Source organism: Pipistrellus kuhlii, unplaced genomic scaffold (genome assembly GCF_014108245.1).
Source record: "Pipistrellus kuhlii isolate mPipKuh1 unplaced genomic scaffold, mPipKuh1.p scaffold_m20_p_1, whole genome shotgun sequence".
Taxonomy (NCBI): domain Eukaryota; kingdom Metazoa; phylum Chordata; class Mammalia; order Chiroptera; family Vespertilionidae; genus Pipistrellus; species Pipistrellus kuhlii.
The window spans coordinates 178,206,538-178,234,141 of NW_023425404.1; the positions used below are offsets into that span (position 1 = coordinate 178,206,538).

The window sequence follows — 27,604 nt, forward strand, 5'->3', positions numbered from 1 at the left end:
ATTTAATAATGAAGAATGCCTCAAAAATGCATTGACCGAATTTTTTGCATCAAAATAATAAGAATTTTACAACAGAGGGATTAAAATGCTTCCTGAGCATTGGGCACAAGTAGTAGAAAACAACGGCAACTATATTGTTGATTAAATTTTGTTGTATTGTTTAAATAAATTCGATTTAAAAAAGTATTAGAAAACGACATTATTACTAGACCTAATATATATATATATATATATATATATATATATATATATATATATATACACATACACACAGACAGACACACACACACACAATGGAATGCTACTCAGCCAGAGAAAGGGTGAGATACTGCCATTTACAGTCGCCAGAGTGGAAAGGCGTGGGGGGTGAAGTGGGTAAAGGGGGTCAAATACATGGGAGCGGAAGGGAACAAGACTTTGGCTGGTAAGCACACAGATGTCAAATTACAATCCTGTGTACCTGAAATGTATGTGCTATTGTTAACCAATGTTGCCCCAATACAGCTATAATATTAAAAGCGTAATATGCAAATCGACCGTCCAGACGACCACGCCGTGTTTCAGACGGGGAAATGACGGGGCCACTGCGGCGCCACGGAGCGGCATAAGCACGGCGGACAGGTGACTCCCAATGAACCCCTCTAGAACCCCTTTTGGCAAATGGCCAGACGACCGGACGGTGTGCACGTGGAAACCGCAGGCGAGAGTGGCCGAGCCGGGATTGCAGAAGAGCGAGCCTAACCCTGCCGAAGATGGGCTGAATGGGAAGTGAGGTTCCGTGATGGGGAGGCAAGCACACACGTTTTAAACAACAGAAGTGGCCAGGATACGCAGAACCTGGAAACAGAAGCAAGAGCCCTGCAGACGGTTACCCCTGCCCCCTCCCCCATCAGCCATTGGGGCGAGTTTCCCAGGCCCCGTGAAGACGATTGGAGTCAGGGAGGCCGGGCGCAGCGGGCAGGGGCTGTGCCGACAGCTCGAAGGGCGATGGGAAGGCAGCAGGGTGGTGGGCAGTGCAGGGAAGGGGACGGGATGGAGAAAGCGGGGCAGCAGGTGCTCCTGGGAGCTCTTGTCGGCAGGCCAGAGCGGGGCTGTGAGAGCACAGGCCAGGCACCCAGAGCTCTGTGGTCCCCAGTGGAGGGGAGACGGTGGCTCTGAGAGTGGCGCCTACAAACGCTTGAAAAGGACCACGAAAGTGCTGTAGACAGATGCATGTTTACTCAATGCCCTGGTAAAATCAGCCTTTGCAATACAGGGCGGACGTGTTTGCATCTGCAAGGGGAATGACAGTGAACTTTCTGAGAAGGCGGGAGGTCAGAGCTCTTGTGTCTTGTTTAAAAACAACAAAACTATAAAGAGGAACAAATATCCAGCCTTAGCTGGAGTATAAAACACCGATCTTTGCCGCTCTGGTCACACCACTCACATAACACCGAATTTATATATACGTATATTATTGATTTTTTATAGAGAGGAAGGGAGAGGGATAGAGAGCTAGAAACCGACCAGCTGCCTCTTGCACACCCCCTACTGGGGATGTGCCCACAACCAAGGTACATGCCCTTGACAGGAATTGAACCTGGGACCTTTCAGTCCCCAGGCCAATGATCTATCCACTGAGCCATACCGGTTTTGGTAACACCGAATTTCAAACTGTGGTCCTTGCAGCTTTCTGGGGAACCTTGCGGGGCAGGGAGGGGAGGCACCGCACACAGAGGCCCCGGCTCAGGGCCAGCGGGACGTGTGTGCGGGTATGTCTGGGACTCCTCACACCCCACACCCCGTGCTCTCCTCCTGCCTTCGGACTGCGGGGGGGGGGGGGGGGGGGTCAGCACGTGAGGGAACACAGGAACTTAGGGCTGAAAGGAGCATGGGAGGTGGCTGAGCTCTACCCCACCTCCCTTCCCAGATGAAACCCTGAGACTCAAAGAGGAACAAAGTCCAGTGTCCTGACACGGCTCGCCAGGCAGCATGCTATGCAGGCACCCACGGACTTCGTCCTCATGGCCGCCCGAGCAGCGAGGGCTGTTTTGATCCCTCCATGGTCAGGCCTGAGACTGGAGCTAACTAGCTGGTGGTGCCAGGCCTGGAACTCATACGCCAGGATGGCTCCTGCCAGGGCCTCGCGGCGGGGGGGAAATGCAGAAGGGAAGGAGGAGGCACCTGATCGCATCAGCACTGCCACCTACCAACCGGGAACTAAGCGAGCGCTCGGCCTGGCCTCGCTGTGCTTGGTTTCCCCCTCAGTGACAGCACCTCCGCTCACAGCCTGGCTGCGGGGGTGAAATGAGAAATCCCGGAGAGCACTGAGGCAAGGCTGAGTGTCTCTCACCGCCATGAATGTACTCCAACCCGGCCAGATCTTTCCGCTGGGTGGACATCTAACAAGCAGGCTAGAGCTGGGATAAAAAAAAAAAAAAGAAAACTGGGGGAGACAGACACTCACTCCATGAAGAAAATAACACGCTGTCCCTGGGGTTCCCTCCAACAATAGGAGGCCCCTGGTCACGGCCTCAGAGTGTCCAGGACCTATGGTCACAGGGGCGTGGAGGCCCCTGAGCCTGGAGAGGGCTGGCCGCTCTCACAATGGCTGGAATGCCCTTTTGGCCTTTCTTTGTCTGGCTGACTCCCTTCCTCCTCCTTCAGAGCTCAGCCCCAAGGTCACGCCCTCCGGGATAGCCCCTCCAGCCTCCCTGCCCGGCCAGGTCCTGCAGCCTTTCCCACCCCCATCCCAGGCAACCTCAGCGAGCTCCATGGCTCCTGAGAACAGCATCCAGGGCTGACAATCACTCCCCTGAGCACAGATAATATTCACAGGAGGCGCCCAGAGAAGCGGGAGATCACGCTTCAAAGTAGACCTCGTGAGATTCCAGGCACAAGAGGCTGGGGCTCACTCTTGTGGACAGTTTTAGTCTTACTTTATGCAGAACGTACAACTTGACATATATCTCTATATAAGTATCTGGTATATATACATATACATATACATATACATATACATACATACATATATATACATATATATATATATATACATACATATATATATAGACACACATTATTAAAGCTTGATAAAAAAAAAAAACCACAAAAAAACCACAATACAGGGTGTTAAGCACCCCTCTGATCCATCATTCATGTAATTCATCCCGAGAACAGTGATGAAATGAGACCAACTTTGCCCCCAAGGAGACAGCTGAGGAGGCCGCCACCGGGACAGCCCAGAGTGAGAAATGGCAGAGCAGCCGCGGGGGAGAGGGGTACAGCGGGCCACGTGGGGGACCTGCCTCTGGAAGTGCTAAGCCCAGCCTGACCCTCTCATGGGGGGAGGGGAGGAGCAGTGGGGGAGGGAATGGCCAAGCGCCAAGTCCCAAAGGGTGACCAGGATGTAGACTGCCAGAGAGAGAGAGAAAGAGAGAGAGAGAGAGAGAGAGAGAGAGAGGGAGAGAGAGAGAAGTGCAGGAATGAAAACAGAACATCCTGATGGATTCAGAAAGTCCAAGTCGTTCCTAGGACTCTGAGAAAGCCTGAGTGCTTGGGGGGGTGGGGAGTGTTGGGGGGAGGAGAGCGGGAGGGAGCCGGTGGAGGAGGGGGGAAGGGGAGAGGGCACAGATGGTGAGAAATGAGTCAGGTCCCACCGTGAAGGGCCTCCTGCGCCCAGCGAGGCCGCTGCCCTGACACAGCCCCAGAGATGAGGAGGCAGGATGAGGAGCCGTGAAATCCTGATCCTGAGAGCCAGGGAGCCTTCACCATGTGGGGACGCAGCCCTCTGACCTCATCCGGTGGATTTTTAAAAGGTGCCAGGCCACCCAACAGCCGTCATTTACACTGCTGACTCTCCATGCCTGGGCCTCACTGAGGGTGAGGGTGCGGACGACAAGCTGTCTCCCAACACCCTCCCAGGGCAGCCCCCGGGCCACCATGAGCGGAGCCAGGCCGGGAGGCCGGCTCGGGGAGCAGCCCTCGGAGTGTGGTCTCGGACCAGCGCCCTCAGCATCACCTGGCCGCTCGTCAGAACCCCGGCTTCCCGGCCCCACCTCAGACCTTCTGCACCCCAACCTGGGGCAGGCCCAGCCACTGGAATCCCGGGGCGCGCTGAGGTTTCAGAACCCCGGCCTTTGGCATTCTTTTCAGCCGCTTTACTTTAGGTGACAGGTTCGTCTTCATGGGTGGTTTCATATTACATAGGGAACCTGCCTTCTAAACAAACTATCTCAAATTAATTAAGCAATGATTGCATCCGTCATGGGTGACCTCACCATCAAATAAAATTTTAAAAGGTACATCTTGCCGTTAAATACCAGCCACGCCTAGTTTGTATCTTTGTCCAAGGCAACTCTTTGAACTGACAGGAAGGCTCTCAGAAAGCAGTCCCTCCCTGTGGGCCCACATCGGCTGCCCCCAGGAGTATGCTGATAATCAGCTTCCTTCCAGAGAACTTCCCAGCATGAACATGAAGAGTCAGAAACACAGACTGATAAGCCACTGACACAAACAGAAAAACATACTGCTGCAAGCGAGGTCACGATTTCCCAACTCGTGCTGTTTAACCCTCTGCAGAGAAGCAGGGCATTCATCACAGCCCAGCGGCTCCCAGCAGCTCCTCCTCCCAGCACCTCCTCCGTGGGACCCCCTCCTCGCAGTGCAGCCCCCAAGAGCTGGGCAGGGAGGTGCTGGGCTCACTTCCTGCCGAGGCAGGTGAAGAAGCCCAGAGGGGAAGTCAGTGTCCTCGCCCTCAACCCTCCCGAGCACAGCAGCACAGGGTCCTGAGGGTCAGAGACCGGGGAAGAGCAGGGAGAGCTTCTGAACTGCACCCCAAGCTCTGCCATGAAACGAGAGCTTCGGAACTACACCCCAAGGGGGACTCCTTTGGCAAAGCCAGTGCCAGGCCGGACACGGTGGTGAAGGGAGCTGTTAGGCAGCTCGGCTGCTGTGAGCCCCTGTCACAGACCAGCGGCTTCAACAGTAAGCGTTTCTTTCTCCCGGGGCTGGCGGCCGAAGTCCTAACGCAGGGTGCCTGCAGGCAAGTGCTTGGGAAAGGCCCTCTTCCTCCGGCCTCCCCTGGCCGTATCCCCCCCACGGCAGGGGGAGAGCGAGCTCCGGTCTCCTCTCCTTACTCCAATGCACTGGCCCATCCCCGGGGCTCTACCCAGGATCCCATCCAAACCTAATCACCTCCCGGAGGCCCCACCTCCGAGGGCCAACACGTCGGGCCTCAGGGCTCCAACGTGGGGGTTTGGTGGGGACAGCACTCCGTCCGCAGCAGGAGCAAATGTGGTTCTAAACTAAGGTGACCAGACGTCCCGCTTTTCAACAATTTGTCCCATGTCCCATAGCGTTTTTTGGAAAGAATTGTGACTTTTTTTTTTATATATATAATATATTTTATTGATTTTTTACAGAGAGGAAGATAGAGGGACAGAGAGCTAGAAACATCGATGACAAAGAATCATCGATCAGCTGCCTCTTGCACACCCCCTACTGGGAATGTGCCAGCAACTAAGATACATGCCCTTGACCGGAATCGAACCCGGGACCCTTCAATCCACAGGCCGATGCTCTATCCACTGAGCCAAACCGACTTTGGCAGAATCGGGACTTTTTTAAAACACCGTGGGACACGGGACAAATTGTTGAAAATCGGGACTGTCCCGCCAAAAGTGGGACATCTGGTCACCTTATTCTAAGCCAGCCCCTGACTCCATCTTACCGTGGCAGGTCTGGTTTAACGTTTTATGGGGCCTCTGCACACTCTCCTTAAACAAGTCAGTCTGCAGCGGAGCAAAGAGAAACGCTTTGAAAGCGCAGGTGACAAGGTTTTATTATGGCCAAAAGGAACAGGATGGCGTGTTTGAGTCTTGAGGGCCTGGCAAACTTCAGATTTATTTTTCCCAGGGAGAGGGGAGACCAGGAGGCCAGAGAGAGGGACATGCTGGAGCAATTACCAAGGCACTCAGCTCAGAGCCACCCTCCTGAACTCACAGCACCGTGTCATGAAGGTGGCAGCTCACCTGTGCCGCCCGGCGGCATCTTTGACATACTGGGTCCTGGGGTAGGACGGAGAGGTGGACTGTCCTCTGTCCACCGGTTACCCCACTTTCTCTCCCAGCCTGCTTCCTGGTCACACAGGACAGCACCTTGCTCGGCGGCAGGAGGCACATTCAGGATGGCACTGCCATCCCCACGCGTGGCAGCCCGCCAGCCGGCAGACACATCACACACATGCGCTGCCAGGTCCGGGTATTGGCAGAGGCAATGCCAGTGCCTCACTTGTAAGCCCACCTTCCAACCGAAATCGCTCGCGCCCCCGTAAGATGATGGGAGAGAGAGAGGAAAAAAAGGACAACTCAGCAGCCTCCAGACGTGAGGCAAACGCAGGCTTTCAATATAAAACCTGGGAAAATACATTCAAGGCAAGAAAGCAATTAAGGTCTGTGAAAGATCCACACATCGAGAAATAGTTCCCACCAGACGTTTAGAACTCAGATGGGTAGACACAGCGTGTTTAGTTTGTACTTAAATGATACGAAGGAAGCTCAAATGATACGTAAGAAGCTCCGGGTGGAAAAGGATCGTTTTATCTTCATAAAGTTGTAGCCCCAAATCCTTGCGGTTCATGCCACAGAACAGCATTGCATGGATAGAAGGCAAGGATGAAAACCCTGCAGGGGACAGAGGCTCCGCCCTCGTCTGCAGCAGCTCTCCAAGGTGAACCTTGGCCTCAGCCAGACCCTGCACCTCCCACCTGTCTTCTCCCTGGTGCGTTCTCGTCCCCTCTGTTCCTTCACCCAGCACGGAGTCTCGTCCGCCCAGCCCTCGTACGGTGCTTTGCATACAGCTGTGCACGCGAAGTCTCTGTGAGTTCAGTAGCAAACATACACGGCCTCTTCCTGTCACAGGCAGGGGGTGTCTCATATGCAGAGTTCGGACTTTCACTAGAAGTGCCTTTCGCTATTAGTACCCTGATGCTGACGGCAACGGCCAAGTTAGAGAGAGAACTGGTGAGGGACAGAGGGCAGCCACTGCGGCCTTGGAGGGCGAGGTGAAGTGAGGCGCCGGAGGAGGGGGAGGAGGAGGGAGACAGGGGGAGGAGGGAGGCAGGGGGAGGAGGGGAGAGGCAGGGGGAGGAGGGAGGCAGGGGAGGAGGAGGGAGACGGGGAGGAGGGAGGCAGGGGGAGGAGGAGGGAGGCAGGGGGAGGAGGAGGGAGGCAGGGGGAGGAGGGAGGCAGGGGGAAGAGGAGGGAGGCAGGGGAGGAGGGAGGCAGGGGGAGGAGGAGGGAGGCAGGGGGAGGAGGGAGGCAGGGGAGGAGGAGGGAGGCAGGGGGAGGAGGAGGGAGGCAGGGGGAGGAGGAGGGAGGCAGAGGAAGGAGGAGGGAGGCAGGGGGAGGAGGAGAGAGGCAGGGGGAGGAGGAGGGAGGCAGGGGAGGAGGAGGGAGGCAGGGGAGGAGGAGGGAGGCAGGGGCGAGGCACTGTGGGAGGAGAGGCTCGCTCGGCGGGGAGTCGGAGCCTCATCCACGGGGTCCAGCCTCCAGGGAGCAGGGGAATGACTAAACCACAGCACATTCTGACCATTTTTAAGAAATGAAGACCTATTTTTTTTTTGCCTTTGGCCCAGGAGAGTGTTTTTAGATATGCCGACTGGCTTTTTCCTCCCTCAAAAGAAAGTGATTATTTTAACTAATGGTGGAAAAACAGGAAACACTAAAAAAGGAGAAAAAATTGCGTGTCCCTTTACCTCCCAAAGATAAGTGCTCTGGATGTGTTCATCTACTTCCCTCCGGCCTGCTCTCGGATCTCCGCTGACCACTCACCAATGGACCTTCCACCCCCTACTCTGTCGTCTCCTCGGCCCACAATCACCCTTTACAACATCATAATGGGGTGCAGGGTCTGAAGCCCCCAAGAAGGAGCAAGACCAGTGGGCACTGGGTCATGCCCTGGTCCCGCAGAACGGGGCAGGCGGGGCAGGCACGTTTGGGGCTCATCTCCCGAGAGGGGCACCTGAAGCTACTCAGCTGGGAACTAACGGGGGGGGGGGGGGTGGGGGGGCCCACATCCCAGGCCTGTGGTTCCAGGGGAGAGCTGGGGGTGGGGGTTAAGAAATGGGAAGCAGATGTCCTCCCGGGGCCCAGAGAGAGGGAATGTGGGGAACGTCAGAAAGGAGTGGCCAAGGACAAAAAGCGGAGGAAGAGAGGGAGGAAAGGTCCCAGAGGCACACAGATGACCCGCAAAGGCAGGGGGAGGGGGGGCGCGGGCAGCAAGGGCCTGGGGTGAGAACTCAGCTGGGGCCCTGACCAGCTTTGCTGCCCTCCCTCCCTCCACCCCCCGCTCAGCTGCTCCTGCCTCTGACTAAGGGCTCACCCCACCCATCCCATTGCACAATGCTTATCTGAGATGACCTCAGGCCCCGTCCCCCAAAGGAAGCCGGGCCTGAGCAGCTAGGAAGGGCTTTCCTGCATCTCTGGGGAGCGGGGATGGGGAAGTCCGCAAGATGAAACACGAAGTTTAAAATAGTGAGCCCCGCCCGCCCCCAGGCCGGCACTGTTTACCGGGCGGGCGTGTGTGGAAATGCGACCTCCACCTGGAAAACCCCGGCCCAGCGCGGCCCCACACACCCCATCCGTCCGGGAGGAAACCAGCGGGAAAGGAGCGTTCGTCTCTGGGCCCGAAGCTGGGGAAAGCTGCGTGCTAGCGGGGTTACGTTTGGGGCTGTGATGTTTTCGATCAGAAAATGGAAATAAACCCTATGATCTGGCCTCCTTCCCCCTCCCCCCTCCCCGAGTCAGTACGCTGACATTCATGGATTGTCAGGCCTCGGCAGATTCCAGATTTCACCCACTTCCTCTGGTGTGTAAAGGATGCTTCCCCGCACCTCCACCGACCACGGCTGGGGGTGGCGAGGCCGGCACACCGAGCCCCCACGCGGGTCAGGGAGAGGGAGGGCTGTCACAATGTCCCTGCAAAGGAAAGAGCGGGGCCCTGGCTGCTCTGGGAGAGAAACACAGTGATTTGGTAAAGACGCACTTCTCTGGCCCTCCGCGGAGGTGGTGCCACGGAGAAAAGCGAGCCCTGCACGCTGGCTAAGAGGGGCGCCCCAGTTCCCCGCCGGAGCCTCTCCCTGCGCTCGCCGGCGTCTCTGACGTCTGGAAAGCGGCACCTTGTCTGACCTTTCGCTGGGATGCTTTTAAAGAGGGAAACATCTATGACTAATTTCTTTACAGGGATGCTCGGGCTTTGTCTCTGCCCATCAGGAGTCTGAAAAGAGACCGACCATCCTGTGTCTGTGTCAGTGGGCTCGCCTGGCCCAGTTCCCACCCCTGAATGCAGAGCTCAGGCTGCTCAGCCAGGTGGCCGGCCAGGGCCGCAGGGCTGCTCCTGGAGGGGGGAGGGGGGGGGCAGGAGGGTGCCCCTGGGTGGGGCAGGAGGGTGCCCCTGGGTGGGGCAGGAGGGGTGCCCCTGGTGGGCAGGAGCATCAGGCGGCCCCAGGGCCACATGCTCTTCGGCTGTGACTTCAGGCACGACGTGTGCTGTGCCAAAAGCTGAGGCCACTGTGCGAGCCACCACACGCTGCCGGGAGGCCCAAAAGGCTCTTTGTGGCAACACGAGGGTCCTCCATATGCCACATGGTCTCGGCTCGTTCAAGATCCTCCTTTCGGTGGCCCTAAGAGCCCAGGAATGCTAAAAGGCAAGGTGGGAGAGGTGGAATTGAAGAATGGCTGCCAGTTGTGGAGGGAGCTGAGCTGGGTTTTTATTTCCCTCCAACCCTTAGGACGGGGCTGCCGTCTCTTTCACGAAGCACTAGCTGCCGTTCCGTGGATGCTTCCTCCCTCTTGCCCCGACACCCCTCACTCTACGAGGCGGGTGCAATGGCTACGCCGGACGACCGCTGAGAGTCTGCGGCAGCTGTCCCTGATCAGACAGCTCCCAAAGGGAGGAGCAGGCTGAGCCCCGGACCAGTCTGACTTAAGAGGCCATACTTTTCAACGCAATAAAAACACAAATAACACAGACAAAACGTGGGTAAAGGACTGGAACAGACGTTTCTCCAAAGATGATATCCAAACGGCCAGGAAGCATGTGAAAGATGCCCGACATCGCCAACATTAGGGAAATGCAAATCAAAAGTACAATGAGATACAGGTCACACCTGTTAGGATGTTAGGAGGCCACTAAACACACACACACACACACACACAGAAAGCTACATCTGTCGGTGAGGATGTGGAGAAACAAACTCTTGGGAGCCGTTGGTGGGAATGAGAATGAAAAACAATATGAATGTTCCTCAAAAACTAGATTCACCATATTATCCAGCAATTCCACTTCCAAAAGGTACTTATCCTAAAGAATCGAAAAGAGGATCTTGGACAGACACCTGCACCCCAATGTCCATTGCATCATTACTCACAACAGCCAGGAGGCGGAAGCAGCCTAACTATGTACTGACAGATGAATGGGTAAATGAAATGTAATTTATACTTACAGTGGAATATTATTCACCTAGGAAAGGAGAGAAATCCCATCACATGCTACAGCCACGATGAATTCTGAACTCTGAGACATTATGCAAGTGAAATAAGCCAGTCACAAAAAGACCAATACTGTGTGATTTGACTTACAGGAGGAACCTAAAGTAGCCAAATTCACAGAAACAAAGTACAATGGTGGGTGCCAGGGTGAAGGGGAAGAGAGAATGCATTGTTACTGTTTAATGGGACAGAGTTTCAGTTTCACAAGATTAAAATGTTCTGTAGACCAACTGTACCACGATGTGAATATACTTAACTGTACCGAACTAGTCACTTAAAAATGGTTACGATGGCCTGGCTGGTGTTGCTCAGTGGTGAGCGTTGACCTATGAAGCAGGGGGTCACAATTCGATTCAGGACATACACCGGGGCTGTGGGCGGGCTCAAATCCCAGTTGGGGGCATGCAGGAGGCAAATGATCAAGATTCTCTCTCATTATTGATATTTCTCTAAAAATATTTTTAACCTGTTAACCGGGGAGTTCCTTTTTTAATTACGCAACGTACAATGGGCACATACTCTTTCACTAGGACATGTCAGTACGTCACGCCCAATGGACGTAATTTTATATTATTATTATTATTTTTTTTATTTATACTTAATTAAAATAAATGAAATATATATTTTTTTGTTTATTTATATATAAAGCACAAAGGAAAATACAAAATTACAAACAAATAAAAAAGAATACCAACAAAAAAATGGAAACATCGAACTAAAAAATTATAACTTTTACAAACAATTATAAAGATTACAAAAAATATATACCGTCCCTCTCAGGGCACAACATATATTTCCAGGACGTATTCACACGCCCTACCTGTTCCCGATATTGTTTATGTTTGACGTGTTTATACGTCCCGCTCGGTTAACAGGTTTTAAATGGTTAAGATGGTAAATTTTATGTTATGTGTTTTTTACTATAATTTAAAATCTCTACTCTTAACCACAGTGCTACACTGACTCTCGAGTCAACCACGCCTTTCTGAAATTACATATAACCCTTTTCCCTCAAGTGTCCAGAAGCCGTCTGCAGGAACAGTCCTGCCAATGGCGGTTATGACTCGCACGGGCTCACTTTATTTCCCCTCCTAACATTCCAGGAAAACAAAGGGCCGCAGGCCGGAAGGAGGCAACGGACCCGGCCGTCTTTAAAACGCTGGCAACAAGGAAAAGGTGTGCGGGGAAAGAGTCTTGAAGTAAATAAAGATCTGAGATTCCAGGATATCCTCCCAGAGGTCCCACCAATTCAAAAAACGAAATCAAAACATCCCAAGCCCTGTCTCCCCGCCATCTGGACACGTGTCCCTCCCTGGTGTGTGAGGGCTTCTCAGGGCACGCACTTTGCCTTACTTAGGCCCATGCTCCCATTCGTTGTACAATACTGCCCCCTGCGGAAGGAGACTGTTACTGCCAGCCCCATGCTACAGAGTCCTGGGGTGGGCAGGCTGACCCTGAACACCATGCACAAAGCAGGTAACCAACGGCTCATGTAGGTCTGTCTTCTCATCTGTGAAGTGAGGCATGGGATTAAGAAACCCTTTTGTTTCTAACGTGAAAACAGGCAAATAACCTAAGGTATCAACAACATCAAGGAGAATCTAGTGAGCTCCACAGACTCTGGGCATCATTTTAGAAAAATGATTCAATAGAAGTATTTAAGCAAACAAAAGAGCCTTTTTGTCTCAGACAAAAACCAACACAAACATACAGGCCAGACTCTGGAGCCAGAGCTGTGCCATCCCAGAGCGAATGAGCAGCCAGAGGGTGGCAGCCGGATCTGGCAGGGAGGGGCCACAGTTCACATGAACACGGTGCCCGGAGAAGGCAAAAGACAGAGGCCCTCCCCTGAGGGCACCAGGGGGCAACAACCACATCATTTTACAGTTAGAAACGGACACCATAGGCTCCCCTTTTCCATGTCATTGATGTGACTTCTTCAGAGGCCATGAAACAGTTTACTTTCAGGAACCTTAAAATGACTTCAGCCATGGAGCTTAAGCTTTAACACAGTGTGAATTTAGAAATAGAACCTATTGATTTAGACTAACCTATTGATTACAATTTCAAAACATGTTTTCAATTGAAGAAGAAGAGCAATCAGAGAAGATGGGGTGTGGTGTCTCACAAGCTACAGGATGTACAGAAAAAGATACCATAGGGCATTCTATTTCTTAACATAACTTTTTTAAAAAAATAGACTCCCAAACCTTTATCTGAAACTAGAAAAATAATATACTGAAATTTCGTTTCTGCTGGAACCAGAGAAATTTGGGCTCTCGATGAGCATGAGATGGTGAAGTCTCTGTGACACTGTCCAGGGCGGTGTGCGGGTGAGCAGTGAGCGGGTGAGCGGGCGGTGAGGGGCCCTGGAGCACAGCTGTCTGCAGCGGAGGACTCAGTGGTGGGAGGTCCAGGAACAAGGAAACCCCTCGAGTGAAGACCTCAAGTTTCATTTCTGCACATTAAGGTCATCACCTTTTCAACTCAAATTGCTGGCCATGCCACGTCTAACTAACAATTCCATAGAAAAGAGGGGAAATCTTTCACCAAATGATCATCTGTAGTTTAAGCCCACCGGAGAAGAGTGATTGTACAATCGGGTCCATTTCCAATAAATCTGAATTCCAGCCACCATCAAGATGTGAGACCGAAAAGCATTTCCATTCTAACCTTCTATAGGACCAATATATTTTAAATGTTTCTTAATTAAAAAAATTAATTTTTCCTACCATCAAAATGTCACATTATAAAACGGAAAGGGAGAAAAGGGGGAAATATCAGCCATCACCTCGCCTTCTCACAACTTCTACAGAAAGGCACAATGATCTCTTTGCGTTTTTCCTCCACGTGTATGTACGTCTCCACGTATTTTTTTTTTTTCATGGCTGGTGGCTACTGCACTGGACAAAGGGATCTGGAGGCCGAGATGAGTAGCCCGAGGGCAGGTAAGGAGCTGTCCGCCAGGAGCAAACACAAGCCCTCAAGGAACATCAGGAAGGGAGGGGCTGACTAAGCCGGAGAGGAAGGAAGAAGAAACGGCGACATCCGACGTGGCCGGCCGGGAGGGGGAAGGGGAGTCTGTCGGTGTTACCGAGCCCGTGGGTGGGGTGGGGAGGACGGAAGATGAGCAGGTTTCTGGGTGAAGAAAAGCATCCACGCAAAGTCACAGCCGCGTGAGGAGCAGCTCCCGGGGAGAGGCCAGGCAGCCTGCCCGGCGGTGCTGCAGCCCCTCGGCTGGCCCCCGGTCCACGCTCTCCTTCACTCCCACAGCTGAGGGTGCACACAAGGTGGCGGCCACGTGCTCAGCCAGAAGCCGGTGTGCCCAGCCTCCCTTGCAGCTACGCGTGGCCAGGCGACAGTTCCAGGTAATAAGCCGAGGGGAGCTCTGCCAGGGATTGCTGCATCCGTTTGGCTCTCTTGATGTAGAGGGGTCACCCTTTGCTCTTCTGGTTTCTTCTTTGTTCTGGCTGGACCCAGAGGGGAAGCTAAAGGTGGAGCAGCCATCCTGTGAGTGACCACAGGGCATTGGAGATGATGAAACAGAAAAACGGAAGGGGCTGGTGACATCACGGAGCCAGCCTTGCTCTACCATCGTCCAAACTGCTTGCCAAGGTAAGAAAAAGTAACCCCTCTTCGCGTATGCCAGTGTAGTGAGATTTCTGATGCTTTCGGCTACCCACAGTCTCGAATGTCAAATTTAGTCCCTGAAGGTGAGGGGCTGGAACGTGTGGAGCTGGCCGGGCAGAGGAAATGAGGCAATGTAAATGAGGAGGAACCTCCAACAGATGAAAGGACACCCGGTGACTCGGTTGAATGTCGGTGAAACACCTGGCCTAGCTCTGCAGCCTGCTGTACGTTGGGACTTACACCAGGCGTGACTGAGACTATAGCGTTAGGGTTGACAAAAGGAAACTTCTAGAAACCCTCAGGGGGTGACTATACCCTCGCCATCGCCAGAACTGTCCTGGACTGAATGCCCTCGAGCTCATATACCTGGACAGGAAACGAATAAGACTTCAGCTTTCAGTGGAAAACCTGTTTCACATTCTCTCAAGTACAAAATGTATGGTCTGGTACTACCGTTATTTTCAAATTATATCAGACCATAATTACAGTGTTCCTACTTTGGTAAATGATGTTTAAAATCGTGCTAGTGCTCATTCTGCAGATATGTTCATTTCTATGAAAGTGATGAAACAAACTTACTGGGTGGAAAACCCCATTTACAAAAAAAATCCATGCAGCTTAATGCATCCCTTAGCCTCATCTCAGAATTGTACAAAATTGAGAGCTCACCAACGGTGCTGGCGGCTGTAACCCCAGGCTGCTAGCTCAGGTCTGTGAGAATGCATGCCTATTCCTCTGGAAGATGTGCGTGCTTTCATTTAAGTAAATAAATTTAACAGAAACCATTCAACTAGGATAATTCTGATTCTTTATTTTTAATCACAATGACCAATAAATAATGCCCCAAATGTATGCTCTATCGGCAAGAGTGAACATTTAATTCTAGAATACTCCCAGCATTAGCATTGTTCTTTCACTCTAACACAGTCTGTCTCCACACCAACCCAGATTTAAGCAAGTAGACCAGTCAAAAATTTTGGTAATTTATTCCTAAAGCAGTCAACATTCGTTACTGTGACTGAGAGATGGGTTTAGAGGAGAACCAGTCATAGCGATGTGAACTAAGCACGGTGGGAACCAGCTCTGGGCACATCGTTCAGCATTTCTGGCCTCATCTCTAACATAACGGGCGGGGTGAGGGCTATCCTCTCACTGCGCGAAAGGGCACGCATTGGATGCCGAACGCACGAGGCTAATCGCAACGGCTATTCCTGATATTAGACTAGTTTCACTGAAGTGAAGCAGAATTTGTTGGCTCTTTCGCAATCTGCCGTAGAACACATTTCTCGTTTTCAATCTGTTTATTGTACTAACAATTACTCAGGGGCTTTTTGGCTGGAATTTACATCAGAATAGGCGGCGCCCTGGCCTACCCACAGCTGCAGTTTGAGAAACTGAAAGGACCCGCAAAGTGTGGTCTTCAAAACTGCAGTGTCAGCAGCGCCTGGGAACGTGTAAGAAATGCAGATTCTCAGGCCCCACCAGGAGGACTCGGCTCCCCATTCATAAACCTTGGGGGTGAGGCCCAGGATTCTATGTTTCCCCAAGTTCTCCAAGGGGCGGTGGGCATTCTCAGTTTGAGAACAGTTGAAAGAAATGCAGCCCTGAGCCAGGGCCGCTGACCAGTGGTCGTGTAGCTGCCCCCTGGGGGTGGGGAGAGCTGTGGGTGCTCCTCGTCTCCCAGGCACTCTCAGTGGGGGGAACATGGAGTCCCCTGCACCCTCCCTCCTCGCCTGGAGCAGGAGAAATATCAACAAGGGGGATGGAAACGGACATCTATGCGTTTCTTTCTGGGGGACAAGAATGTTTTAAAACTAGATTGTGGTGATGGTTGCACAACCCTATGAATACAGAAAAATGTACACTTAAGTGGGCAAGTTGTATAGGATGCGAATTTTACCTAAACAAAGCTGTGTTTTAAACTAGACAACACGTTCTCCTCCTTCCAAGGACTCCCTCCTCAAAGCCAAGCTAAGGTCCCTGGCGTCCCTGGCAGAGCCTCCAGGGCACTTAAGTACCCTGGAGGGCAGGGATGAGCAGCTGTGAAGAAGGCCAAGCAGAGGGTATGCATTATTTAAGGAGGCACCATTCTCAGGGCCCTGTAAGTGCAGGGTCAGCACTTGCAGCACCCTGAAAGTGAGTACCTCCTTAAATTTTGTAAGGGGGCACCTGCTTGCCTCATCCAAGTCTTGCCCTCCCCCCCCACCTCCCCAGATTTTGAAGGTGCTTCATGTCCAATGTCCACAGATTTCATCCCCTGAGACTGTTCAGGTTTCATCGCAGGCATGAGGAGCCGTTGCTATACAGCAACGGCTCCTCATGCCTGCGATGAAACCTCTAGGTTTTGACTTTGAACTTTAACCTCGCCAGGGCCCAGTCACAGGCTCTGGGGTCAGCTTAGTCCTGAGGAGGAGCCCCCTGCAGCAAGGCTGCTGGCAGCAAGGATTCACACCCCTCTGACTCCAGGGCCTCCAGGGCCCAAGCCCTCAGCTCTCCCCACCAAGCACTGGAGGTTGAGATGGTGGATCACCCACAACCTTTACCTCCACCCTTTGCACCAAGAGTAAGGACTGACTGTACACACGGATGGTTAGCTAGGAAAGCTCAATTGCTAACTTACAATGTTACCAGGCACAAAAACAGCAAGCTGAAGTGAAATCCTGCCACCGACCGTGGCTTTCCCAGCATCCGTAATGATGTGTTAAGAAGCACAATAAAGGGGGAAATCTGGTGGCTCCCAACTACAGAAGTCCACAAACAACCCAACTCCTGGCATGTAGTATTTTATCTCGGACCTGGTCCTCACCCACCACAGAAAAGCACAGTCACATGGCAAATAAATTTAGAACGATCTCAAAAAGTCATGTGTTTCTGGCAACAGCAGACCATGTTTTTTTCTCCTTTATTTTGCCCATCCAATAAAACACTAGAAAAAATAAAGAACAACATCTCGATTTAGAAGGTATCTTTCCATTCAATTAAGTTGCAAGTGAGCGAGGAAGAGACATACTGCAACAAAAATAAGACACAAACATGGGGGTTCAGGGAGAAGAAAGGATACTTTTCTGTGATTTTAAAGGAAGCAGGGCCATTAAGGGAGCAACACTGCCATCAAGTGGTGACTGTGTCACAAGTCACCCTGATGTCTAAACTGGTGGTCTCAATCAGGCAACAATTAGAATCATTTGGGAGAGTTGAAAAATAAAAGAGAGATGCCTGGCCGGTGTTGCTCAGTGGTTAAGCGTCGACCTATGAACCAGGAGGGAGGTCAGAGTTCGATTCCGGGTTGTGGGCTCAATCCCCAGTAAGGGATGTACAGGAGGCAGCTGATCAGTGATTCTCTCATCATTGATGTTTCTATCTCTCTTTCCCTACCCCTCTTTCTCTAAAATCAATAAATATACACATAATTTTTAACAAAAACAGAAAAGAAAGAATTCATGCCCAGGCCTTGTCCCTAACCAAATGGCACAGCGAGGCAGAGGACCAGAGGGCAGGTGCAGCCGCATTTTAAAAATCTACCACCTGACTTGGGGGCACAATGGAAGCTGAGAACCCTGGACCAACACAAAAGGTGTCACCATGAGGCTTCAATTTGCCAGTAAAGTTTTACTTGGTGTTATTCTGCTTTTATCATCCACTAATATTTCCCAGTGGCATAGAAACTTGTGAAAGTTTGGCTATGCATGACACCAGTCACTGTCAAAGAGTTCAACAATAATATAAAAGTCCTCAATAATATAAAAGTTCTCCTACAGGTTCAGGCTGTAGTCCCGAGCTTTGCCAGGACCACTCACATCTACTGTCTAATCCAACAGACCTGGCCTCATCACAGATTAGGCATATTGACATAGCTCTACTCACAACACAAAGACCTGAGAGCTTCAGTTTCCCTCCACTATTTGCTAATACAATGAGTTTCAAATCCATAAATCTCATTTATATCAGATGGATTTTCCTTTTTTCTTTTAACAAGACATGTAAAGCCTGAACACGTCTATCGCCGGTGAAATCTGTAAATGCACAACGTAACAGCCAAGGCTGAAATGAAAGTGTTGGACGAGGACTAACATCGCTCTTTGGCTCACAGAGGTGAATAAAAGGACCTCTTCCGGCCCATTTATTCTTAACAAAAGAGAATCATCTTTTGTATGATACACCAGGGGGAGAAACTGTGCAGTATTCCTACTAGCAAATATCTAGTCAGAAGTTGATTTGCAGCACTTTTTTTTTTCTTCAGACCTGACAATTCAGTCAGAGCCCGCAGCTTGGAAAACAAACACCACACGCTACGAGCCCTTGGTGCCACCCCAGGGACAGAGCATCCCCGGAAAATAAACCGGCAGGAAAGAGGCAGGGCCCTGTGCTTGGCTTCACTGGGCACATTATCAGATTTGTCTGGGTCCCTGTCACCAGACGTTTTGCTGTTGTCATCTTTATGGTATTTTCCCAGCCAGACTAACTGCTTCTCCAGGCAGCATGAATCTTCTCGGAAATGCCCCCATGACCCAGACTTGAGTCCCTCATCTGAGACACGTGGTGGCTCCTTGGCTCACCCAGAGCGAGCCCGGCGGCAGAGAGGGGCACAGAGGCGTCAGGGACGAGAAGGTCTGGGCTGCAGTTACAGTGGCCACTTGTCCTAAGCCCTGGCTGCTCAGCGTGCACAGCACCACGGGGAGCCTGTCAGAAGTGGCGACCCTCTGACTTCACACGGTCTAGGCCAGTGGTCGGCAAACTCATCAGTCAACAGAGCCTAATATCAACAGTACCACGATTGAAATGTCTTTGGAGAGCCACATTTTTTAAAAGTAAACTTCTTCTAACGCCACTTCTTCAAAATAGACTCACGCAGGCCGTGGTATTTTGTGGAGGAACCACACTCAGGGGGCCAAAGAGCCGCACGTGGCTCTCGAGCCGCAGATTGCCGACCATGTGTCTAGGCTAGGGGTGTCGAACTCAATCAGAGAAGGGGCCAAAATCTAAAATCCAGCCTAAATCGCGGGCCGAATGGTTTACTGAACAGTCATAAACTGTCATTGTGATGGAAACGCAGCGGAGTGCAGTGATGACAGCGCAGTGCGGGCCACATTGCAAGGCCTGGCAGGACGGATTTGGCCCGCGGGCCTTGTGTTTGACACATGTGGTCTAGGCCATTGTTTTTCTCCAACATAAAAATGAAACCTTTACAACTATACACTCTAAATTGATACAAATGGAAGCAACTCAATTTACTGGAAAAATAAAAATAAAAACACATTTTCATCTCGCTGAATTTATAAGCCCAGTCTTACCCGTGATCCCTTACATGGCTCCTGTGAGCAACAACAGTGCTGGCGTACTGGACGCCTAACGCCGGAGCTCCAAGCTCAGTGAAGGGAAACAAAACAACACCACCATTTACATTTGCCATGTCTAGGCTTTCAAAGTACCTCCACCTGCGTGATTTAACGTAATTCCATGCAATAGGAAAAGCCAACATTGCTATAACTGTTTTAGGACTAAAAGAACTAAGTGTAAGTGAAGTTATATGATTTATGTCACAAAACTAGCAAAGTCCAAATCAGGCTCTTGTTTAATTTGTCCGAGTATTGATTTTCAAAAAATTAAATGTTAGTGAGAACTCTGGGAAAAAAGGGGGAGGGAAAGAGGGGGAAGAAACAAGAAAGAAGGGTGGAGGGGGAGGAGAGCGAGGGCAGAGGGGAGGGGGCGGGGTAACAGTGCAACTTTCCCAAAGGCAGGTGCATGGAACCTGGTCTGAAAACTCTCAGATTAGCCTGTGCTGCCTCCTCGGAGACACGTGAATCCACACTAGAAGCAATCTGAGGAACTTGAGCAATATTTGGGCGTATACTTTTTTTAGTTTGCATTTTTTAGGGGGAAAAAATGTTTTTTTATTCAATAAAGTAAACACTGTTGAAAGTTTGTGATAACACTGTGCAGAAAAAAAAAATCTTGATTTTAGTCAAAACAGATCGCAGAGGGAATGCAGGCAAGCTTTCAGCGAGGAGGGAAGGCGGGAAGTGGGGGTGACAGGCTGAGCCTCTAACCCTACCAGGGGCAGTGTGGGAAGCAAGCACAGAAGCTCGGCAGAGGCGCATGCTGGTTTGTTTTTTAATCCTCACCTGACATTGATCTTTAGAGACAGTGGAGGGAGGGAGAGAGGGAGGGAGAGAAGGAGGAAGAGAGGGAAGTATCTATGTGAGAGACACACATTGACTGTTTGCCTTCCACATGTGCCCCGACAACCCAGGTACCGCCCTTGACGAGAATCGAACCTTCGAGCCTTCAGACCTGGGGCTGATGCTCTATCCACTGAGCCAAACCGGCCAGGGCAGAGGCGCCCCCAAGGTGCTGGCAGCTGCCGAGAGGACCTCTGAAAGCAGCGATAAGCACTGTGTCTGAGCTTCTCGCCCAGGGAGCTTTAAAACCAGGGGAGGTTCCGCCTGGGAATCCCATGTCAGCTCTTGGCCCACTGATGCGCTTTTGTGCAGGTAGAACTCACGCCAGAATCCAGCAGCTTCGTGTCAGGGGCGAGCCTCACCTTCGTATCTGCTGGGCGAGTCGCTCGCCTTCTGCGGGGTCGCCACGCGGAGGAATATCTGCTGCCTCCACGAGTGTCTCCGCGTCTTCACGGGGGTCCCACTGGGGTCGCCCAGGTGGTGGGCTTTGGAGTCAAAGTCCCTACAATTACAAGGCAATTGACTTGTCACTGGTGAGGAGTTAGGAACAGGTATTTTAGCTTTAAGTTTTTGGTTTTTAAACAATGCATTACAATATCAATTATTTTTGCATAAGGAATAAAATTTGATGACTGCAGAAGTTAAGTCCAGCACAGAATGGGCCATCACTCCTGCTTCCTTACAGGAGACTCTGCATAGAAAGGGTGAGAGCACATGCCCTCGTTTATTTCCATTGTAAAAGATATTTAGAAATATGTTCAGCGAATCCTTAGCTTCCATCTGGGCCTCTCTGGAGGCCCAACTTCATTATGCAGAGGAACTGCCTGCAGGGGGCACTGTCACCAGGGCCACACTCCTCCCTGGTCTGGCTGTGGGGATATTTTCTCAGCACAGGCCACCACACAAAATACAAAAGTTAAATTACATAGAGCCGCCAAGGCAGTAATTACTCGGTCATTTGCTGATGACTGCTGATTTAACATTTGTATTTTTAAAACTACAAAACACAGAACATTTATCAATATACATAAACTAGAAGCCCAGTGCATGAATTCGTGGAAGGGTGGGGTTCCTTGGCCTGGCAGGTGATTGGGCCGATCAGGCCGTCTTGTCCAGTCCCTATCGGGGCCAGCCAGGGGCAGGGACCAGGGGAGGTTGGCTGGCCAGGGGAGGTTGGTTGTGGGAGTGCACTGGCCAACAGGGGGCAGCTCCTGTGTTGAATGTCTGCCCCCTGGTGGATAGTGCATTGTGATAGCGACCGGTTGACATATTGTTCGGTTGACGGGTCGGGTCGTAAGGGCCACTTAAACTTTTATATTTAATATAACATCAAGTCATTAATGTGCTTCCAATTCACAGGACAACTTGGAGAAGGAAGCCTTTATAATTTACACCTAAGTGTGTGTACTTATACAGAGGTGGGCAAAAGTAGGCTTACATTTGTTCATATGGAAAATAATACAATAATTAATAAATAATCATACAAAATAAACTGTATTTTGTGTATCCTCAACTGTAAACCTACTTTTGCCCACCTTGTGTACATACCCATAACTAAGCAATCACCGGCACCTGCAGATCAGACGCCCAGCCACATGCTCACTACCCACAGCGCCAATGTCACTTAGAGAACTGGTTAAGACCTGCTTTACTCTTCTGAAAACAATAGCCTATTAATAAACGAATCCTCGTCAAAATCAGAAAAGGCTGACAATACATTTTTTAAATGGCATTCAGTAAGAAAAAAAGTAAGAAAGAAGACACGATAAATTTAGCTAAAAGGACTTTTTAAATGGCAAAGGAACAGCTGAAAATCCCTGTATGTCTAACAGTTCAACGTTCTACCCAGGCTTGAAATATCTAAAGGAAACCCTACCTTTTTGTGCTCATAAAGTCAGAGGTGTTATTTTCATCTACAGGAGCCAGAAATTTTAGGAAATTTGGCACAGAGGAAGAAGAGTGGAGTTTTCTCCGCAGGGCACTGCGGTAGGAGGTGCTGAGAGTTCGGTTGAAAACAGAGTTCAGGATAAAGAAATACAAACATATGAAGAATAAAAACACCAGCTTCAAAATTAAAGCAACATTTTAGTTCTAATGCTAAGAGAAAGTAAACCAGGTGGGAAATTAAAACAAGTGAGGAGATGCAACTTGAATTTCTCAGTTAATAAAATTCCATTTTAAATGAATGGAACCAATGAGTTAGTGTAAAAGCATCAGCCCATTTAGTTATACGAGATGAATAAATTCAGAGAGCTGCCATGCAACACGGTGCCCAGGGTTACCAATATGGTGTGGGCCCCTTCAAACACTTTTAAGAGTGCCGATCTCCTGATAAGCACTCTTCCCAGAATAAAGGAAAATCAAAACCACCAAGAAAATCAGTCCATCTTCCAAAATGACTTTCTTTCAAACTGGAAAAATTAATGAGGGCATTTCTGATGTGGCACAAACTGCGGTGTGTAAGGTCAAATACGTGTTGTTAATGTATGTGTGTGTGTGTGCGTGCATGTATGTGTGCACGCGAGCACCTGTGTTTGTTTGTGTGTGTGTGTGTGTGTGCGCGCGCAAGTATGTGTGCACGCGAGCACCTGTGTTTGTGTGTGTGTGTGTGTGTGTGTGTGTGTGTGTGTACTGGGGCAGGGGAATGTGACAGTAAGTATATATTGTACAAATGGCTTGCCATCACGACCTTTTGAGAAAATTAAAATTTGGGGGGGGGAATTAATTTTGAGAAAACTAATCAATAGTAAAATTAAGTCAGTTCAAATGATAGACTGAAAATAATGAAAACAATAAAACACACACTCGTGGCCCAGACCCCCTCCATGCAGCACATCCTGTCTGTGCGAACCTCCGGGGAAGACAGACGACACTGAGCTTGCCATGCGAGTGAGCTCACCTCTTGGGCACGGCACTCCCGCCTGGTTCTCCGCTCGGGCTATGTTTTAGGTGCTTAAAAAAATTTGGTGAGGAGGCGGAGGGGTTAAGACGAGGTGGAGGAGCAGGAACTGAAGGACCTGAGCAACTTTTAGACTCGTCAACAGGTGGATGGTTCCCACTAGGTAGCAAGTAGAGAGAAAGCACCGGCGTTTAGAGGCAGAGGGGCCAGAGGGGGCGGGAGGGCACAAGAGAGCGGGCAGGAGGTCACTGTCTCACTTCGTGTCTGCATCCCGACTCTCATCGGCAAAGGCAGTTTTTAGCAAAACAAAGAGTATTGTGAAAGGTCATTCTTGATCATTTCCCACATATCTCCAAAAGTTCCAATAGTACTGTTTCCTCTATCCCCTTTTTTAGGAACTGACAGGAAAAAAATTCAATTGAAACAAAAGCGAAGAAAAGCAAACCAGATTCCAGAGTTTTAAAAATACATCTCTCTTGAAAAGGAACAATAACCTGCCTTGAATGTCAATGTCTCATTTCCCGGACATAAGCAAGAAGAGTTCCTATGGGGCGGAAAGTGCAATAGGTAGGGGAGAGGGGGAGGGGAGGAGGAGGTTAGAGAGAGTCGGGGGGAGAGATTTCTCCCTCCCCCCTGCCTCTCAGCCCCTGTGTCCGGCAGGACCCATCAGGAAGCTGCATTCTCAGGGGAGAAGGGGAATGCGCCGTCAGGGACACGGATTCCCCCCACCTCTGCCTTGTGTGAAACACCAGGCTTATGAGCAAGAGAACCAGGCCTCTCCAGACAGGAAAGTTTGCATTCGCACTGAAAAAGCCCGGATGGAGTGTGGCAACCCAGTGCAGAGGAAGATAAAAGGACCCAGTGTGAGTACAGGGCTTGAAGACACATGACAAGAACCTCACGAGGCCTCCAACTGTGTTTGTCTCTCAAAATGTCGTAGTATCAAAGATTAGCTTCTGAAGTGCGTCCTGCTTGGGAATCATGATTATCCAGAAAATTCCAAAGAACTGCCCCAACTGTTGCCAATGGCTGCCCTGCTGCATGGGTTAAGGACTGTCACTGCCGTCACTTCCTCACTGGGAACATTTCACCCCCGCCCCCCGCCCCCCGCCCCCCGGGTGGACTGTGCACTGTCTGCGCAGGACCTGCGCTGACACCGCTCCGGTGGCTTCTGTGGGAGGCAGGTGCGGCCCTGCTTCGCGTTCATGAGGCCAGGGGTTGTAAAAGGTGTGTTACCGTTATTTTTAAAGGTAACTCTGTCCACTTGTGGTCTCTGACACTTAGGGCCCAATGCTTTGCCCAGGGACAGACCCCAGGTGCAACAGGAGAACGTCTGTTCCTGGAGTACTTACCCGTGTGTGGGCCAAAAAAATTCCCATTCCAGCCCGATTATTAGAATTAGCAAATCTTGTTACAAGAGTCTAGGATCTTCCCACCCACTGAGATTTTAGAAAACACCTGTTCCAATTTTGTCATGGAGAGACTTAAGCAGGTCCCAGCCAGTTCGGGTCAGAGCTGGGGCCGGGGCCCAGGTGGCCAGCACAGGTGGCCACGTGGCCCCTCGGCTCCCTCCAAGGACATGCTCCCGGTCAGGGGAGCACCCGCCGGGCTGGCCCACTCCCCACTTCTCCTCAAAGCCATGAGCTGAGGGCCAAGGTCAGCACCGCCTGGCCCTCCTGGAGGCATGATCCTCATACGCCCTCGGGGTCGTTTCTGCCCGGTTTCTCCTGCTTCTCGCCAACACTGGTGACAAGTAATGCTTCATCTCCCTTTCCCACGGGGTAGGGGCGGGAGGGGCAAGCAGAAGGAGCGTGCCACTGGTTCAAGTTTTATCTCCTTAAGTCAAGAGTAAAGCCTGACTCGGATCTCTCTGACCCACTAACCATACCTGGGACGCACACACCTGCTTAGGGACAGGTATGGCCCAGCCATCACACACAACAGATGTACGTTTCAAACAAACCTTACTTTCGTTCGTGAGGCGTCTCTGTGCTCACGGAGTGGTACCTCATAAGCTTCCTCTGCGAGCCCCCCGGGGAGTCCTGGGCGGGCTCCGGGGGCTCCGGGCTCTCCACGGGGAAGTGGCTCAGCGTGTTCGCCCGCCTCCGCTGGCCCAGCTGCGGGGAGAGCAGGGCAGGCTCCTCCGCGGGGCGGCTCTCCACGGCCCCGGACGGCGGGTCGTCCGAGGAGCCCAGGAGCCTGGTTCTGCTCTCGGACGCGGGCAAGGCCTCCTTGTCACACACGGAGGGCTCCTGGCGGCAGACAGACAGACAGACAGACAGATCAGACGGATCCCGGGAAATCTGTGGGGTTTACAAAGCTCTAACCCCCACAGTAGGAAAACAGTCCGATATGTAAGCACATCTGATCAAAATGCCAGGTGGAAGCCACCACAATCCATAAGGAAATAAAGGCCCTTTAAATGCCTGTTTGTCAGCCAAAACCGGTTTTGCTCAGTGGATAGAGCACCGGCCTGCGGACTGAAGGGTCCCAGGTTTGATTCCGGTCAAGGGCATGTATCTTGGTTGTGGGCACATCCCCAGTAGGGGGTATGCAAGAGGCAGCTGATCAATGTTGCTCTCCCATCGATGTTCCTAACTCTCTATCCCTCTCCCTTCCTCTCTGCAAAAAAAAAAAAAAATCAATAAATTATATTTTTAAAAAATATACACACACAATACACACAGGCGGCTTCTGAAAAGCTGCCTTTTTCCTAGAACTACTGTAGAAACTCAAGCTATGTGTATATTCCCAGATGTGTGTTTTGGAGAAGGATAAAAAAACAGGCAAGACTTACTGGAAAAGTCACTTGGGTGACATGCGTGTCTTCACGGTTACCTTTATGCGCAGTGGTCTACCTGAAACACCCTCTTCCCCATCTGCTTCCACCAGCACACCTCCTACCCTTCCTTCAAGATCCCATTTAAGAGCCTCACTGTTCTCCTCTCCAAACTTCCCTGGTCCCTTTCCCCTCACAGTGACCACAGGTCACCACCGTCCCTCACCCAAACCTCAGGGCTCCTCCCAGGTGCTGGTGTTCCTTGTGGGCCTGTCTCCTCTCCTACAGACACGTTCCCAACCCGTCCAGCCCTCTGTGTACAGCAGAGAAACGACAATGTTTCCAAGTGAATGAATCACAAGGTACCATCAGTACGAAGTGAGTGAAGGGCAGCTGACCTTGGCACTTCTGCTGGATTTTAACTCAGATCATACTCAGAAGACTAGTGTCTAGGGTTCTCACTCCCCAAAGTGGGTTCCCCGACCACAGCAAGGACTTCGCGTTGGCACTTGTCAAGAGTTCAAAGTCGCTGGAACCGGTTTGGCTCAGGGGATAGAGCGTCAGCCTGCGGACTGGAAGGTCCCAGGTTCGATTCCGGTCAAGGGCATGTACCTTGGTTGCGGGCACAAACCCGGTGGGGGCTGTGCAGGAGGCAGCTGGTCGATGTTTCTCTCCCATCGATGTTTCTAGCTCTCTATCCCTCTCCCTTCCTCTCTGTAAAAAATCAATAAAATATATTTGAAAAAAAAAAAAAAAAGAGTTCAGAGTCTCTGGCCTCCTGCCAGGCCTGTGGCATCAGAGTCTGCATTTTAACCAGAACCCACCGAGCACGCCCCTCGGGGTCTGAGAAGCACTCGTGGCAGGTGGACCTCCTCCCTCTGCAGATGGGAACACGTCAGCAGGCAGCGATGGCAGCTGAGAGCTGTGCGTGAACTCTTTTCAGAGGGAAGAGAGGACACCAGCACGTGTCACTCATTGTTTACGGTAAACATTATTTTGTGAAATTTTAATTTTGTGAAATTTTTGAGTGAGTGTGTATGTATGTGTTTGTGAACCGTTTCGCAGTGTGGCATGTGTTTCTTACTGTTGGTTATGATCTAAAAACTTTAAAAGCCACGAGCTCAGTAGGGATCTCAGAAGATCTTGGAGTCCCCGTGGGAAGGCGCCGGCCACCACACAAGTTCCCTCTTTCTTAAATCTCAAGCCCTTGGGGAGCAGAAGGAACGCTGGCTTCCTTAGCACAAAACCCGAAACCCGCTTGGTGGTGGTGAACAAACTGAGCTCACCGAGCTTCAGTAGCTTAAATGTCTAGAAAGCAAGAAACTAAACCAAGGACACGGGCTGGTCACCAAAGAGAGCCACTGCCTGGTCACCGTCACCAGCCTGGGCTGAGGCAGAGGCTCGGCTGGAGCGAGGCAGCTTATTTAAATAGAACAGAAACGTCTAATCGCCGTCGCAGAGCCAGCTGGAGGATGAAGGAAGGTCCAGGAACTGGAGCTGCATCCTTCTCAGAATTCACGAACCCACTTCTGAGGTTTGCCCAATTTCAGTTACTTTTAACATTGGAAAAGCTACCTGGGAAAGAAAT

General features: G+C 51.0%; 1 protein-coding gene across 6 annotated transcripts in view; it reads right to left on the reverse strand.

Moving 5' to 3' along the window:
- The window catches only part of TBC1D1 (TBC1 domain family member 1), a 213,163-nt gene that overhangs the window by 48,901 nt on the left and 136,658 nt on the right, over positions 1–27,604 (reverse strand). For 2 of the 6 annotated variants that reach the window (XM_036418670.2, XM_036418709.2), the window contains 4 exons: positions 25,206–25,540; positions 23,238–23,396; positions 22,215–22,334; positions 20,701–20,840 (listed from right to left, as the gene is read on the reverse strand). In XM_036418670.2, coding sequence (XP_036274563.1) covers positions 20,701–20,840; positions 22,215–22,334; positions 23,238–23,396; positions 25,206–25,540 — 754 coding nt within the window. The remainder of the gene's footprint in view (positions 1–20,700; positions 20,841–22,214; positions 22,335–23,237; positions 23,397–25,205; positions 25,541–27,604) is intronic. The other 4 variants (XM_036418680.2, XM_036418686.2, XM_036418695.2 and 1 more) reach the window with 4 other exon arrangements.